Source organism: Polypterus senegalus, chromosome 1, assembly GCF_016835505.1.
Source record: "Polypterus senegalus isolate Bchr_013 chromosome 1, ASM1683550v1, whole genome shotgun sequence".
Taxonomy (NCBI): Eukaryota; Metazoa; Chordata; class Cladistia; order Polypteriformes; family Polypteridae; genus Polypterus; species Polypterus senegalus.
The window spans coordinates 323,771,576-323,785,743 of record NC_053154.1 but is presented as its reverse complement, the minus strand read 5'-3'; the positions used below and the strand labels follow the sequence as shown (position 1 = coordinate 323,785,743).

At 34.4% G+C, this 14,168-nt stretch overlaps 1 protein-coding gene across 3 annotated transcripts in view; it reads right to left on the bottom strand.

Moving 5' to 3' along the window:
* Nucleotides 1-5,507: 5,507 nt before the first annotated feature.
* eno4 (enolase 4) overlaps nt 5,508-14,168 on the bottom strand; it is a 76,550-nt gene continuing 67,889 nt past the window's right edge. For 2 of the 3 annotated variants that reach the window (XM_039737226.1, XM_039737234.1), the window contains exons 11-13: nt 6,755-6,822; nt 6,242-6,359; nt 5,508-5,728 (exon numbers count right to left, since the gene is read on the bottom strand). In XM_039737226.1, the coding sequence (XP_039593160.1) occupies nt 5,658-5,728; nt 6,242-6,359; nt 6,755-6,822 (257 nt within the window). In that variant the 3' untranslated portion in view covers nt 5,508-5,657. Of the gene's footprint in view, nt 5,729-6,241; nt 6,360-6,754; nt 6,823-14,168 lie in introns of those variants that run through there. The other variant, XM_039737242.1, reaches the window with a different exon arrangement.

Here is a 14,168-nt window from a genome sequence, read left to right as displayed (position 1 = left end):
TTTAATTTTGGTTTGTAGTTTTTGGCAATGGGAGTGTTTCATTGAAGTTGAGTTGGATACCACCATTAACCGATGCTGCCTGGTGTATGCATCCCTGTATCTAGACTAAGGAATGGAGACTTAATTTGACTATTGCTGTTTGTAGTGGTTGTCAGTATTACTTGAATGTACAATGCAACCAGTATTAAGAAAAGAGAAAAGTGAAAAATCAAGTGTGTTTGTCACTATATATATATATATATATATATATATATATATATATATATATATATATATATATATATATATATATATATAAAATTCTGCTGTTTGAAAGACTGGTTGTGCCTTTTGTCACATTTTTTGAGTGGCAATTGTGTTTTCTCAGCATGTGGATGAACATGTTTAAGAGCACATTATAAAGAAGAAGAATCTCACTTGTACAAAGTTAATACAGATAATGCAGTTTTAAAGATAAATTCTGCATAATCAGACACATTAGTATTATATTTATCTAAAAACATCTATGTATCCAAGCTATCACCTGGATTTGCTGGGCCCAAAATCTTTAGAGGGCACTTTTTAAAGCCTTTCAGTCCAGAAAACGGCATCCCGGAAGTGAGGCAGGGCGGAGTTTCTCCTTGTGCCAATTCTGCTCATCTCCGGATTGATAAATTGACTCTGATACAAGTGTGAATCAGGCCTGTCACCTACAATTACACCATGTCACTCACACTGTACATTATCGCCAGCACTGCGGTGATTTACGGTGTCTAAAACATTTGTGTTCTGACGTGAACCGAGTCGGTGAAATGTTTATAGGGTCTTTGTGTGAAAACACTAGAATGCTCGCAGAGATTAAAGCAGTAAAGTAAAAAAGAACAAGTTAAGAAACTTCAAGTCAACCTGGCTGTGTTCATCAGAATATCTCACTGTGATACTGAAGACCCGCCGCCTAGCGTGACTTTAGCTGGGCAAACAGCCATTGATTGAATTGATGTTGTTTGTCCCCGAAAAGGAAAACTTGTGAGTGACTGCCAACGACTGACATTATTCGCCGTTTCAGCTAATGAAAATGTGTCATTGTGTGTGTGCTTAAAACGAAAAATTGGTGTTTTTGTATACGCTTTTGTCCGACAGTCGAAAAGGTTTTAATTTTAAAGAATCGAAATATTGTTATATATTTTGTATTCAAGTGATGATAAAAATGCTAAAACAGGTATACAAGAAAAAATACAGCTATCTTTACGTTCCTCCCAGTTTAACGTATGTGTATTCAGCTAATGTTTTTTATCCTAACCGGTTTACAAATTGCAAAAGCACAAGTTCGTAATTATACGAGCAAAAAAATGAAGAATGGTAGCTCTTAGAAAAGCTGCTTTTTCCATTTAAAATACCTGTTGCTGTTACAGAGCATTATCATTACACGTATTATTACTGTGGTGTTGTTTTGGCAAAGTTTACACGGGGGTAACTTTAAAGTGAGCTATGGCAGCGCTTTCTGTAATTTAAATGAGCAATGCAAGTTCTCGTGTAACGCAACCTTCGTTGTTTATGCTAAAATCCAAGCAAAGGGAAAAAAAACTGTTTTTGTACTCTGCCAATCCTGCGTTACATTTTTAGCTCCAACGAACAAACCTGTCAATCATATTTCCAAATATCATACTATTATTAAAATCCACAAAACTGTCAAGAAGAAATGTAGACTGATGATTAAGGACACGGAATCGCAGCCTTAGATTTAAATCCCCTGGCTGGCTCATCTTGTAAATTAACCTGCTTAAACTGAAGGCGTAAGAAGGTCTGAGTCTGCACAGTCTGACATCTTAGCGGGCTTAGGGGGTCGGTGTTAAAAGGAACTATATGAAAAAGAAGAGGCTGACACCATTTCAGATGCTGCAAGCCATATTTCAGAAGAGGCGTTTTATTAGGAGATGATTAAATTGATGCAATAGAATTAATAAAACAGTACATTACGGAGGTATGGCTTATGTAGATAGTTTTGTGCAAGGTGATTCATTAAAAAAATAACAGAACTTTTGCAAAACTACTTAATTCTAAATTAAAATCATAAATTCTGCGATGTACTGGCGTCCTGTCCAGAGCTAATTCCGGCCTTGTGTCCAGTGCTGCTATGACAGGCTCTACAGTCTGCAGGATATTAAGACTGTTTGAGTACACTACGTAAAATTGATATTTTGGATCATACGTTGGATTTGGATATTTTCGTGCTTACTATTCACGTTTTTACACTGCAGAATCGCTGATGATCAAGGCAGAAAGTTTGAATATATCAAATAAACTGTAGTAACGAACTAGCGTGGACCTATTAGCAGATATAAATGTCACCCGTTATATTAGTCGTCTTCTTATCTAAGTCTAATCTAGAGACAAATCGGTTTTCAAAGGAAAGGAAAAGAGTATCTTATGTAAAATTATGTGCAGTAGGTTTAGCATTTGATTTAAACGAAGTAGCTTAGCAGGAAAATCACGTGTGAAAATGAATAATCGGATATTCTACCGAGTACGTTTTTTCAAGTAATTTGCTGCTAAATCTAATTACAGTCTTTACGCTTGTCTTAAGTAGAAAACATTCTGTAAGCATTAAAATACGCTTTTTTTTTTAAATGGCACTAGTAGCGGGTAAAAGAAGATCAACTACAGTACTCAATTAGACAGCATTCAGGGAAAAGTTGTATGCAAGATTAGCGCGACTTGGTTTTGCTTCACGTGTACAACATACCTCATTAAAATCTGCCTCGAAAGTCCATTGAGAAAGTAACAGGTGTTATGAAGTAGTGTTGAGCAGCTTGGTGTCTCAGGCTAATCTCGACTTTGTTACTGTATTGTAATATAGTGTGCCCTGAGGTGTCGCATGGTGCAGATTGTGCAGGGCGAGGCAGAAGCTGGCAAACTGCGCGCTTCCTACCCGTCCGTTTCGTTGACTCGAATCGAAATCTGTCAGTCGATATTTCACAGTTGGATCAACAGACGCAGACAGAAAACATGAAAGCCAGAAGTGTTGTGGGAATATTTACAAATAGTTACGAGGGGAATAAATGGGCATAATTCATTCACAGCGTTTGTTTTGGAAAGCACACTACTGTGTCATTGTGCTTATGGGCCCGCACAACCCTGTATTCTCTTCGATTGTTCTGACACCTGATTTCATTTTAAAAGATGCTTAAATGGAATTGAAAATTATCTGTTGGAAGATTATGTCAATTGACTGTTTGAAATATGTTAACAAATTAAGATTAAGTCAAGTATTCATGTAACAATGCGTGGCCCAGTAGTGGTCACGTGTACCAGGCCGTTGTCTTGCCATTTGGGTTTAACTTCCGAATTGCTTCCTAATGGGCTTTGTATTGAGAACTGATGGCGATGGAAATTGTGTCTTTAGAAACAACCGCTCTGTGTTACTCGTCGCTTCAAAAGAACTCGCCGCGACTTGAAGCAATTATGTAGCTTTGTGTTTTTTAATAGATATTTTTTTAAGAAGCACATTTTAAAGAGTTTGTTTCGGTGTGAATTTAAAAAACTTCGGATAAGAAAGTATATATGTGTGAGTGTGTGTGGGGTTAGTGTAGAGCTGCGTCCGTGTGCATCTTGCATTTGCAAAGGAAAAAAGTTTAATGTTATTTCTATGCCGAAAAAGGAAAGAAAGCTAAAATGCAACGTTCATCGGTGTGCCTGATGAAGGCAATACAGCCGAAACGTCGTGCCTTTAAGCTTCTTTCCTTTTCAGCGTATGTCACTTTTTTGTGTGTATATGTGGATCTCCAGCTGCAAATATGCAAACCGTATCACAGACCTTCTCTTCCATTCATACATATTATATATATATATATATATATATATATATATATATATAACGGGTTATGTTACTTTAGAACAAACAAGCTGGAGCCCAATAATTTTAATCTTATTTTTGCAGCTTTAAGACATAAAGACTTATCAGGTAAAATAATAATAATATACTTAAGGTGCAGTCTTATGGGCTTTAAATATTTCTTTATATTCCAAATGTGAACATGAAAAATGTATAATTTATCTATCAAAAATCTCACATGGTACCAGAAAATGCATATAAACTTGATACATTACCAAGTATATTGTTATGGTGCCAGATCTTTGTCTCATTTTCATTGTTATTTCAAATTTGTACATTTTTCTCACCTCCTGTAAGCTTGTCCTTTAGTATAAATACCTATCATTCATCCCAAAATACTTTTTTTTTTTGTTCACATTATGTTTTGTTGTTCGAATAAAATGCCTTGGTTGGTTACAATTAAAGTTTAACACAAAGTAATAAATGTATAGGCAGTCTTTGAAACCAAACTATAATTGAACCTTTCTTTAAAGCAGTTGTTAAGTCCACTACTATAATAAATGTCTGCATATGTAAGAGTAATATGTATATATTTTATGTTTAATATTTTTAGAATGAATCAAGATAAATGGAGAGCAGCCTCAAAGAAGCAAAAGAAAGTGAGATACCAAACAGTATGGACATCTGTAAACGTATCTATGGCAATGCAATTCCTTTATTCCTTTTGTCATTTAAATAAAAATACAATAGTTTAAATAGAAATTATTTATGAGTTCAGGTCATTTTTATATTTTAGGGCCATTGATGACAGAGATAGCCATTTGTATTGTTTGTTCAATGAAATGAAAACACGTGGAATGACATGTAATTGCTGCACATCTATGATATGAATAGGATGTTTAAATCCACACATAACACTGAAAATCATTCCAATAATAACAATTCAACTAAGCTGTACTTGGAGGAAATGTTAAAATGGAGAATTCATGGTAGAAAAGTAGTGTGTTTCACTGAAATGTTTTCCTGCACTGGGGAGCACTCATACAATCCACATAAGCCTTTAGTTTTTGCAATTTTTTGTACAAACATTTAAAAGATATTTTTTCAGCCCTTATTTGCAGAATTACTGTAGATGCACTGAAAGCATTGACATTTCTGTTTAATGGATATTAATTTCTATTTCATGTTCAATATGTTGTTCCCTTATACCACTTTGTATAATTTCACTAAGAATTAAGGTATGTGTAAGTTCATAATTAATTATTGCTAACTAATGTTATTAGTATTCTTCAAGAATGGCACCCATTTGCCATCCTAACAATGCTGTAATTTTAAACTGCATAATGTATGCGTCCAAAATGTCACATTATTAGTAATTGTTTTATGATTTTTCTAAATAACACATAATCAATATAATAAAGGTACTTTACAGGGAGCTTGATTTCTTAAATTATTTGGAAAACATTTAGGCAGTTTTTCAACTATGAAGTTAATTTTGTTATTTTCATTGGTTTTATTTGATTGTAGTAGTTGTTTTTTTATAAGGTGAAGACTGAAAAAGAAAAAAAAGGAAAAACAAGTTTCTTTGGTTGTACTTTATTCTGTCCATGAATGAATAACTGCAGCCGTTAGCACCAAAATGCAATTCTCAGAGCAGTAAACAAACAGAACATCAAGCGCTCAGCTTGTGGCTCACCCTGCTGCTAAAGCTGTACGTCTGTCTTGTGTTGGATCACATTGGCAGCCTGGTCTATGCAGTGGTTCTCTGCTAGCTTAATTTTTTTGATTTAGTAAATGAAATAAAACAAAATTATTTGCCCGTGAGTTGATAAAGTATTTTATAACTTCACGATCCACTTGGCTGAGATTCATCCACTTCTTCAAAATGCTCTGGGAATTTATGCTCAGTACTCAGTCCTATAGAAATACATAAAATGAACAGCAAAATGAGATCAGCAAGCACACATTGTACCATATATTTTAAGAAGTAAGGCTGTATCTATCCTTTCACTAAATCCATCTATTGAAAATATTAATAATGAGCAAAAAAAAAAAAAATCCTGGAAATAAACAGCTTTCTCAGTAACATGCTTTAAAACGTCTCTGTAGTTATACGTTTTTGGTGCCGCCTCTAATTTTTCACATCAATTCTATATAAACATGTCACTTGACACAAGCTATTTGCAGGATAAGATTAACTTATTGTTTAACAATAGTGGATGTCCTTGCATTTCAGGTGCAATTAGCTTGCTAATTAAGAGAACCAAGGTACATTTTGCTAGATCCCTTCCTTATGATTCAAAACACAGAGTTTCTTTCATAAAATCTGAGAAATCCATTCTCCCCAGCTGAGCAATTTCTGTCACTCCTCCCTGGCCTTTGTCTCCTATTTTCTACTAGTTGAAAAGATATAAAAAGAAGAAGTCATACCCAGTGCTCCCTGCCGGGCCAATTCTTCTTCTATTGAGAGCAGCCGGCCGTATTTAGTCACTCGCTCTCCACGACATAGACCTCCCAGTTTGACAAACCTAGCTCCTAATCCAACAGCCTAAAGGTATGAGAGTAAGTGTATGTTGTTAGTTTTTTTCCATGATTAATGGGGAAATAGCATGGAAACAGTGTACACATTACTATGCCTATAAAGGCATATTTGCCATTTGAATTTTAAAAAAGAAAAAGATAAAATAGCATGAACTGAATATCGAAAAACATAAACCTATTTAAAAAGTATTAATCATTAAAGACCTAATCCAAAAACATATTCATTTTTGAATAATAACAAATAAACAAGTCCATTATAGTTAGGTTTGCAAAGCCGAGATTTGATTGGTTGCATCAGCAAGGCACTCTATAACAGTTCAAAAACAGCATTAACTGAAATGTACTATTTAATGTTTCTTTAATTAACTGTGCCATTATGGAAATCCATTTTATAGTACCTACAAGATCTGAAAGAGAGTCGTCACAAGGTTCTCCATCTGCTGTGCCAAGAACATGAATTTGGTTCCTGTCTAAGAAAACGATATTCAGAGAAGTTACTTTTAGTTGTATTTTATTGTAAGAGACTATAAGTGCATAAACAGCATCTGACTTAAGTCTGCCACTTTAGGCAACATATCTCAAGTTGTGTACATGTCTAGGCAAACTGTAGTCAACTTGAAAAATGTGCATCGAAATACAGGATATGCAATTCCTGCAAACGCAGTTAAAAGAAGGCAAGCGAACGTGTCACCCATCAAAGAGGAAAACAGTGCATCTGCAGGTAAGATGTGAATTTATTAAATCCCTGACGAGAATGACTCAATAAACTACCTTACTAAAAACACAACATGCACATCTGATATTATATAGTGACTTACTGTGTTACACATAATGCAATTAGAGTAAACATGTGTATGAGACAATACAGAACAAAGCTGATTCTTTTCAGTTAATATTAACACCAGTTAATGGTCCATATTGTTAATATTTAGCGTTATTAATTGTCTTAATTATGATTAATTATTTTGATAGATAGATGTGCTATATGTCCCTAAGTGACAAATACAAATGCAATACATTAGTTGCAATTCATGATATTGACTGTAAAAAGGCAAATTTTCCTCAGGGGACAAATAAAGATCAATCTATCTATAGATATCCTGTATCATTGATATTAGTGGTAACTTTAATTATTCGTTAACATAATGTATGTTTAGTATATATTTTGTTTATTTTAAAATGTTATAATATTTATTTGAGTTAATATTCTATATCCTTAATTGTAGTTAATATCAAATATTTTATTGTTAGCATCTTCTGTCATAAGTAACAATTGTTAAACGGTAGACCAAAGCTTCTGAAAGTATCTTTTATTTAATTATTATCCCTAACATTTCAAAGACCAGTACCAAAGAAATAGCACTATGTTTCAAAAATACCATATGCCTTTTATTAATGTTTTTTTATCTATTGTAGCACTACATAAATACAACAAAAATTATACAAACAAAATACATAATAAATATGTAAAAATGAAGCATCTTAAGTAGCACAATAAAAATACACTGAATAAACTTTTATTAATGTTAAAAGGGGACCTGTTTCTCCTTTGACAGCTTCTTCAATGTGGTTGAGTGCTATGAAGAATGAATATCTATACTGTACTGCTTTACCTTAATAACACTCAAGGTTGACAAGTTAGTTTTACACAGATAAGTTGTTTAAATCTGATTGGTCAAAAGTGAACGACTATCTTGAATGATAAGTCAGGTGAGCTGCCAGGAAAACAGAACTGGCAATATTAAAGTCACCATATTAATCACTACTAATAGTTATGTTTTGGAAATACAATATTACATTAGAGTTATACATTTACATAAGATTTTTAAATTATGCAATTTTATTTACAGTTACTTTCTCTAGACCAGCAGCTGCAGGCTCAAAGATCCTTTCCAGCCTGCAAACCAAAACTTTGAGTAGAACTGCTGTAAAGCATATCTTTACTAAACATTTCTTATCTTAATATCAATATTCTGTATTTATATATTATTATTATATATATTTATTTTAAATATCAATTGATGTCTGGTAGATCAAAATTTTCTTATTATTAATCTTATTATAAGTCATGGTAAGCAATTAATATTTCATATCATTACTATTTTGTCTTTTTAATTAGTTCAAACATACTGTTAGATACCTTATTAATTTCAAATCTAAACTGTAGTGTTACAGCACACAAACAAACTGTAAGCTGTCTAAACTGAAATTTAAAGGTACATTTTCCTAATCTGTTTAAAATTAACTTACTAAATGGGCAGGAAAACATAGTGTATGTAATAAAAGTTATATTCCATATTGTTAGTTTCATATCACTGTTTTCAGATAATACCTGTATTGTTAATAAAAATGATCGTGTTTTGTACATTTCAGTAAATACCCAGTAGTGTTAATATCATTTAACACTTCATATTTGAAATATCACATATTGCTAATATGCCAAAAATTTAACTTCAGCTTATCTTGTCTATCATTAAAGTATTTTTTCTGCAATATCAAATTAGCATTTATAAAATAAGCATGTATACATTTATGAGAACATTTAACATTATCCGAGCACCACCTCACACTATAGAAGACAACAGTACTGCCAAAACAATTAATACTTAAGTTTTATACAAGGATTAAATTTCATTGCATTTACTTTTCTTACCCATGTAATGCAAAGCACAGTATGCCTTTGAAAGACAAACATTTAGCATCTGCCACAATCCAGATTCATAAATGAAATTACAGATGGCTATTCAGTTAATACACACACTCTGTGTCTCGTAAACATTTGGACAAGTAATAGTTAAGATGTCTGTATGTATGCTCATGTGAGGCTGCCAACATGAATGTCAGGTGATGCTGGCAATTCTCTGAGTTATGTAACATTTCATATCTTCACTGCATTTTTTCCAGTTTCCAAATACTGTAGAAGTGCAAAGGTTGAGGAGTCAGTGTCCTGATTTTATGGGCACAATATTGTGAAATGCTGTGAAAACTGATAATAATCACAAAGAGCGAGGACCCCAAAGAAACCTGCCATATGTGCTGTGGTGTGTCAGGGGGAAGGAGTCCAAATACACTCTTGCACCTGAGCCCATGATGTATGGAGACATTTGCATCATGTAAAGTGGCAGAAAAAGACTGCTTGAGGCAGGTTTTACATTAATGTAGTTTATTGACACATGACTATTATATATAACCAGTAATAACGTACTGCTCGATAACGTGCAGTGAATACACTTGACTTGAGCATTCCTAGTTTTCATCCTCTTTCTCTGTCTCTGTTTAACATTCGTTTGCTCAGAGGTTGATGCGCTTGCTGCTTCCTGAGCAGCTCTTCTTTTCTCCACCCTACCGGCCCGCTGCTTCTCTTCTTTTGTCAGCATCTTTTCACATTAAAACAGATCAAGTTAGTTTTTGTGTTGCAATTACTTAATACGTTTTCTTTAATTTTTCACTTAAACTGGCACTTAAGTCTTCACTCTGCCTCAAGAATGATTAGTGAAGGTGGTAGAGAATGAGAATGGCACCTATACGCATGCACCGCACGGCCGCCCTGCTGCACACTGCCAAGAGTTGATTCTACAATAAAATAAAATAAAAGGAGTAATAAAAATCATCACCCCGAAAGCGGATAGTAGACGTCACGTAGTATATGTGTACCAAATTTCAGGTCAATAGTTCAAACGGTTTGTGAGCTACACATGATTTACAATCCTGGACAGACAAACGAACAGCCACAGTAGCGTATTACAGCATATAGAAAGATTTAGACCACTTTGCAAAGATCTGTTTCACTTTAGACATTAAAGAGTCTTTTTCTACTGATCAATAATCCAGTTATTTTGAAGCCAAATAATAAAAAAGACTTTATGATTAATAACTTCTGAATCCCACTTTATTAATCCACACCCCCCACAAGCTCTTTTGCCTTTGATTCCTGTATGTCTAATTATTTTCATCTGATGATGACACCTGGCAGGTTGTCAAAAACTTAGAAATAAAAAAAAATATTTTAAAATTTGTGACTCATTGTCTTCCTTTGTGAATTTCTAGCTACAAATAGTACTAGGGTGTTGTACTGTGTTAGCCATTATGAATGTAGTGAAAAGTCAAGCAAAATGACACCTTTTATTGGCTAACTAAAAAGATTACAATGCGCAAGCTTTCGAGGCCTTAATCTCAGGCCTTAATTACATCTCGCCTGAAAAAGGTGCCTGAGTTGCCTCATAAGCTTGCATATTGTACTCTTTTTAGTTAGCCAACAAAATGTGTCCTTTTGCTTGACTTTTCATTAGCTACATATATATATATATATATATATATATATATATATATATATATATATATATATATATATATATATATATATTGGTGGTGGCTTGTACTTCGAACGATTCTAATTTCCAATTTTCCACAGTTAGAACACTAAATTCGAGAGGAATGCGATGCTTCAAAGTTGCTTCTAAGAATGATGCTTCTAAGTTCAAACTGTTAACGCAGTGAAAAGAAATGCAGCAACAGATGGCACTTACGCAGCAAGCGTAAACGTTATGTGTTGTATAGAGTCTTTGTGTTAGTACACCAGCTGTTGTTGACATACAAGCATAACTTGATAGCTGTATCCGGAATGAGGTCTTTGTAATTAGCAGAATGAAATTGTCCTTAATGATCTTATTCACTGAAACCTGTAGCTTCAATTTGTCCATTCTTTTTTGTGATGGATCTTGTGTTGGATACTAGGAAATAAAAAATACTAGGAAGAAGCAGCTTGTGTGGCAGCCTCCATACCCTAATCAGCACAGCAGACATGCTTCTGCCTCTTGTCCCTACACCGTCTCTGTCTCCTACCTGTGGGGATGTTAATCCATAGGGAGCCTGGATACCCGGCTATGTCCGCTGGGATGTTGTGGAAGCGGAGAAACTCCGCTGTAACAGTTTACTAGCTGCATAGTCCTATTTTTAGGGGATTATGCCAACTGTAGACGTTATTCGCTGAGCACAATGTCATTATGACAAATAGCAACACCTACACAATAGAATAAATAAAGTGCTGAAAGGAAGAGCACTGAGCCTTTGCATCAATGCGCGCCTCCATATATTTAATTTTATTGCACAGTATTTACATATTTTATTTATTGTTTTCATATTTTAATCCATTATTTAGGGCATTTAATTCTGTTATTTTTACCTTGAATTATGTGTATTTGCTGTTTAAGTTTAGCGAAATGAGTATTGTTTAGTGTCTGGGAATGGATTAATTCACTTACATGCTCCTGAAGCTACTGCTTCAAATGCGAACGGTCCTGTACCATTTGCTAGAGGGCAGGAATATGAAAAGCAACTGTGCTGCTAACCTAAATACTTAAAAAAAAAAAATTCATATGCCAGAGCTAAAGAAGTCTCTGAACTGATAGTACACAGTTAACAGTAAATAGTGGCACTGATGGCAGTGTCCAGTGTCTGCAGTCCTCTGCCAACATCTGTTTGAGACACTCCTGTAGTTCTTGAATTCGAGGACTAACACATTTTAAGCTGTTAAACATGATTTTTGTTATCCTTGTATCACTAATCCCTGTGTTAGAATCTAAGTTACTGTGTAAAGTGATTTATTTGATATAAAAAAGACTCTACACAAAGTTATATATTGGTGTCACTTTCAAAATCAGATGCACTGCTGTATCTTCCTCTGACTTGTAATAAGAAGTCTGTAGAATCTTGCAGATAGGAGCTATATTGGCGTAGGCAGTCTAAAAAATCAAAAATAGAAGGTTTAAAAGATGACAGATTGGTTAAATAAACTGATCATGTGCATCTTGCTTTATCCTCTGTTAGGCGACTTTATTAACTAATTGTAGGTTTTATGTGACAAGTTTATTGTGATTCATACAAAACAGAAAATAACAGATAAAACAGATAATAACTAATGACTTTTTTCGATGAGATGTACAGTTTTGAATGAACACATTCATTTGTTTGCCACATTCAATCTATAGCATCATGAACATATTTTACAACTAATTATAAAGTGGACTTAAAATAAGCAAGAAGTGGTCCTGGCTGGATGCCATACAGCATTTTACAGGCCTAGGTCGCAATAAGAACTCTTGGCATCGCAGCTGCATTGCATATGCATGCTGTATGATGGAGCCATTATTTTTTATTTCTGCATACAAATCTTTTGTAACCAGCAGATAAAAATGAATGTCAGCCAAAAACAAATATGTATTGAGAAAGAACAGCCTCAAAGAGTCAGTGTGGTGTGTAACAGTAGACTTTTTCAGGGCGTTCATAGTACCCTGCTTTCTGTGGTCCAACATTGATCCAGAGGCTCATGGGCGCTTTGACGTGGATATCTCTGGTAATTTTCACATTTTACTGAAGGTTATTTCCAATTTAGACTCATTAAAAGCTTTTTTCTTCAGCATGATTTTTTCTTTTTTTGGATATTAAAACAATTACAATCTCAATGGTCAAAGAATAATTAAGGGAAGTGTAGTTTATTATATTGGGCAACTATTATCTTGAAATTACCCGTGTATGATGTAATATGTTCCGTTAGACTACTGCATAAATGTATGGGTGCTGGTGTCAAGAGACCACTGTGACCCACTAGCAAAAGCTCGGCTTAAAAAACGGAATCAGGCCAGAAATGAACTGGAGAGATTCGGTGCAAAAATATTGAAATGTGGCTGTTAGGTAGAAAAATATGGAAATTAAGGAATAAATTGAAGACAAGGATAAAAATCAGTTTAAACCATTTTTCTTATCAAGATCTGCTAGAAGTTCTAAAATTCTGAACTAAAAGCGTTTTTTCAGTCTTTCTGTCAAGTTCTGTTCAAGATTAAAAACTTTTGAAGTAAGGTGGTCTTTGTGTTACGATCTGCCTGAAAGATTTGAACCTCTGGAATAAGTAGTTTTTCAGTCAAGATTGACTCAAAGATTCAAAGTGTTTTATTGCTCAAATATTATGCTTTGAAATTGCTAATAGATTATTTAATCCAAATGATTAAAGTGTGAAGCCTATAAGGTATGAAAGCAGAGATAAAAAAACTAGCGCTAAGCAAATATATATATAGTATTTGTGTAAAGAAATATATATTTTAACTATGTGTTATGGATTGTTAGACATAATAGGAATCTGTTCTAAAGTTCAAGGGGGGACAGAAGTTAGGAAGTAGGAGGATCAGCGCAACTTGGAACAGATATTATTGATATAAACCGAATAGAAACTAAACAAAACACAGATCACCCTGAAGACAGAGAGGGAGGCCTGAATCCGTGTTGTCATTTCTGAACTGGCGTAACAACATTTTTTTAATATTATTTATATTTTGTGTTTAATTCTTAATCCTTAATCTTTGATCTTTGTATTTTATGTCTGCACTTTCATAAATAAGGTAAATTCTTTTAGTATTCATTTAGTGTAGATTCCTAGCTGTTTCTGGTCTCATTAGTTCGGGGTGGGAGTCAGATTAGGGGTTTCATTGAAAGGCTAAGCAGGGTTAGGGATGTTAAATACAGGTCTGTGAGGTAACAGCCTGTAACAGGTAACCAAACCTATTAAAGTCTCAACATCATGTGTTAGGAGATCTGGAACTGCAGGGTAGACCTTAAGGGGCCCTAAGGTCACCATTGCCTCCATACTTCTCACCCCTTAGCCTGGGAAACGGACAGGTGGATAACTTGGGTATCCCTCCAGGCTTTGATGTAGGCACAGGTTAACTGAGTACAGTAATCCCTCCTCGATCGCGGGGGTTGCGTTCCAGACCCCCCCGCGATAGGTGAAAATCCCCGAAGTAGAAGCCATATGTTTGTATGGTTA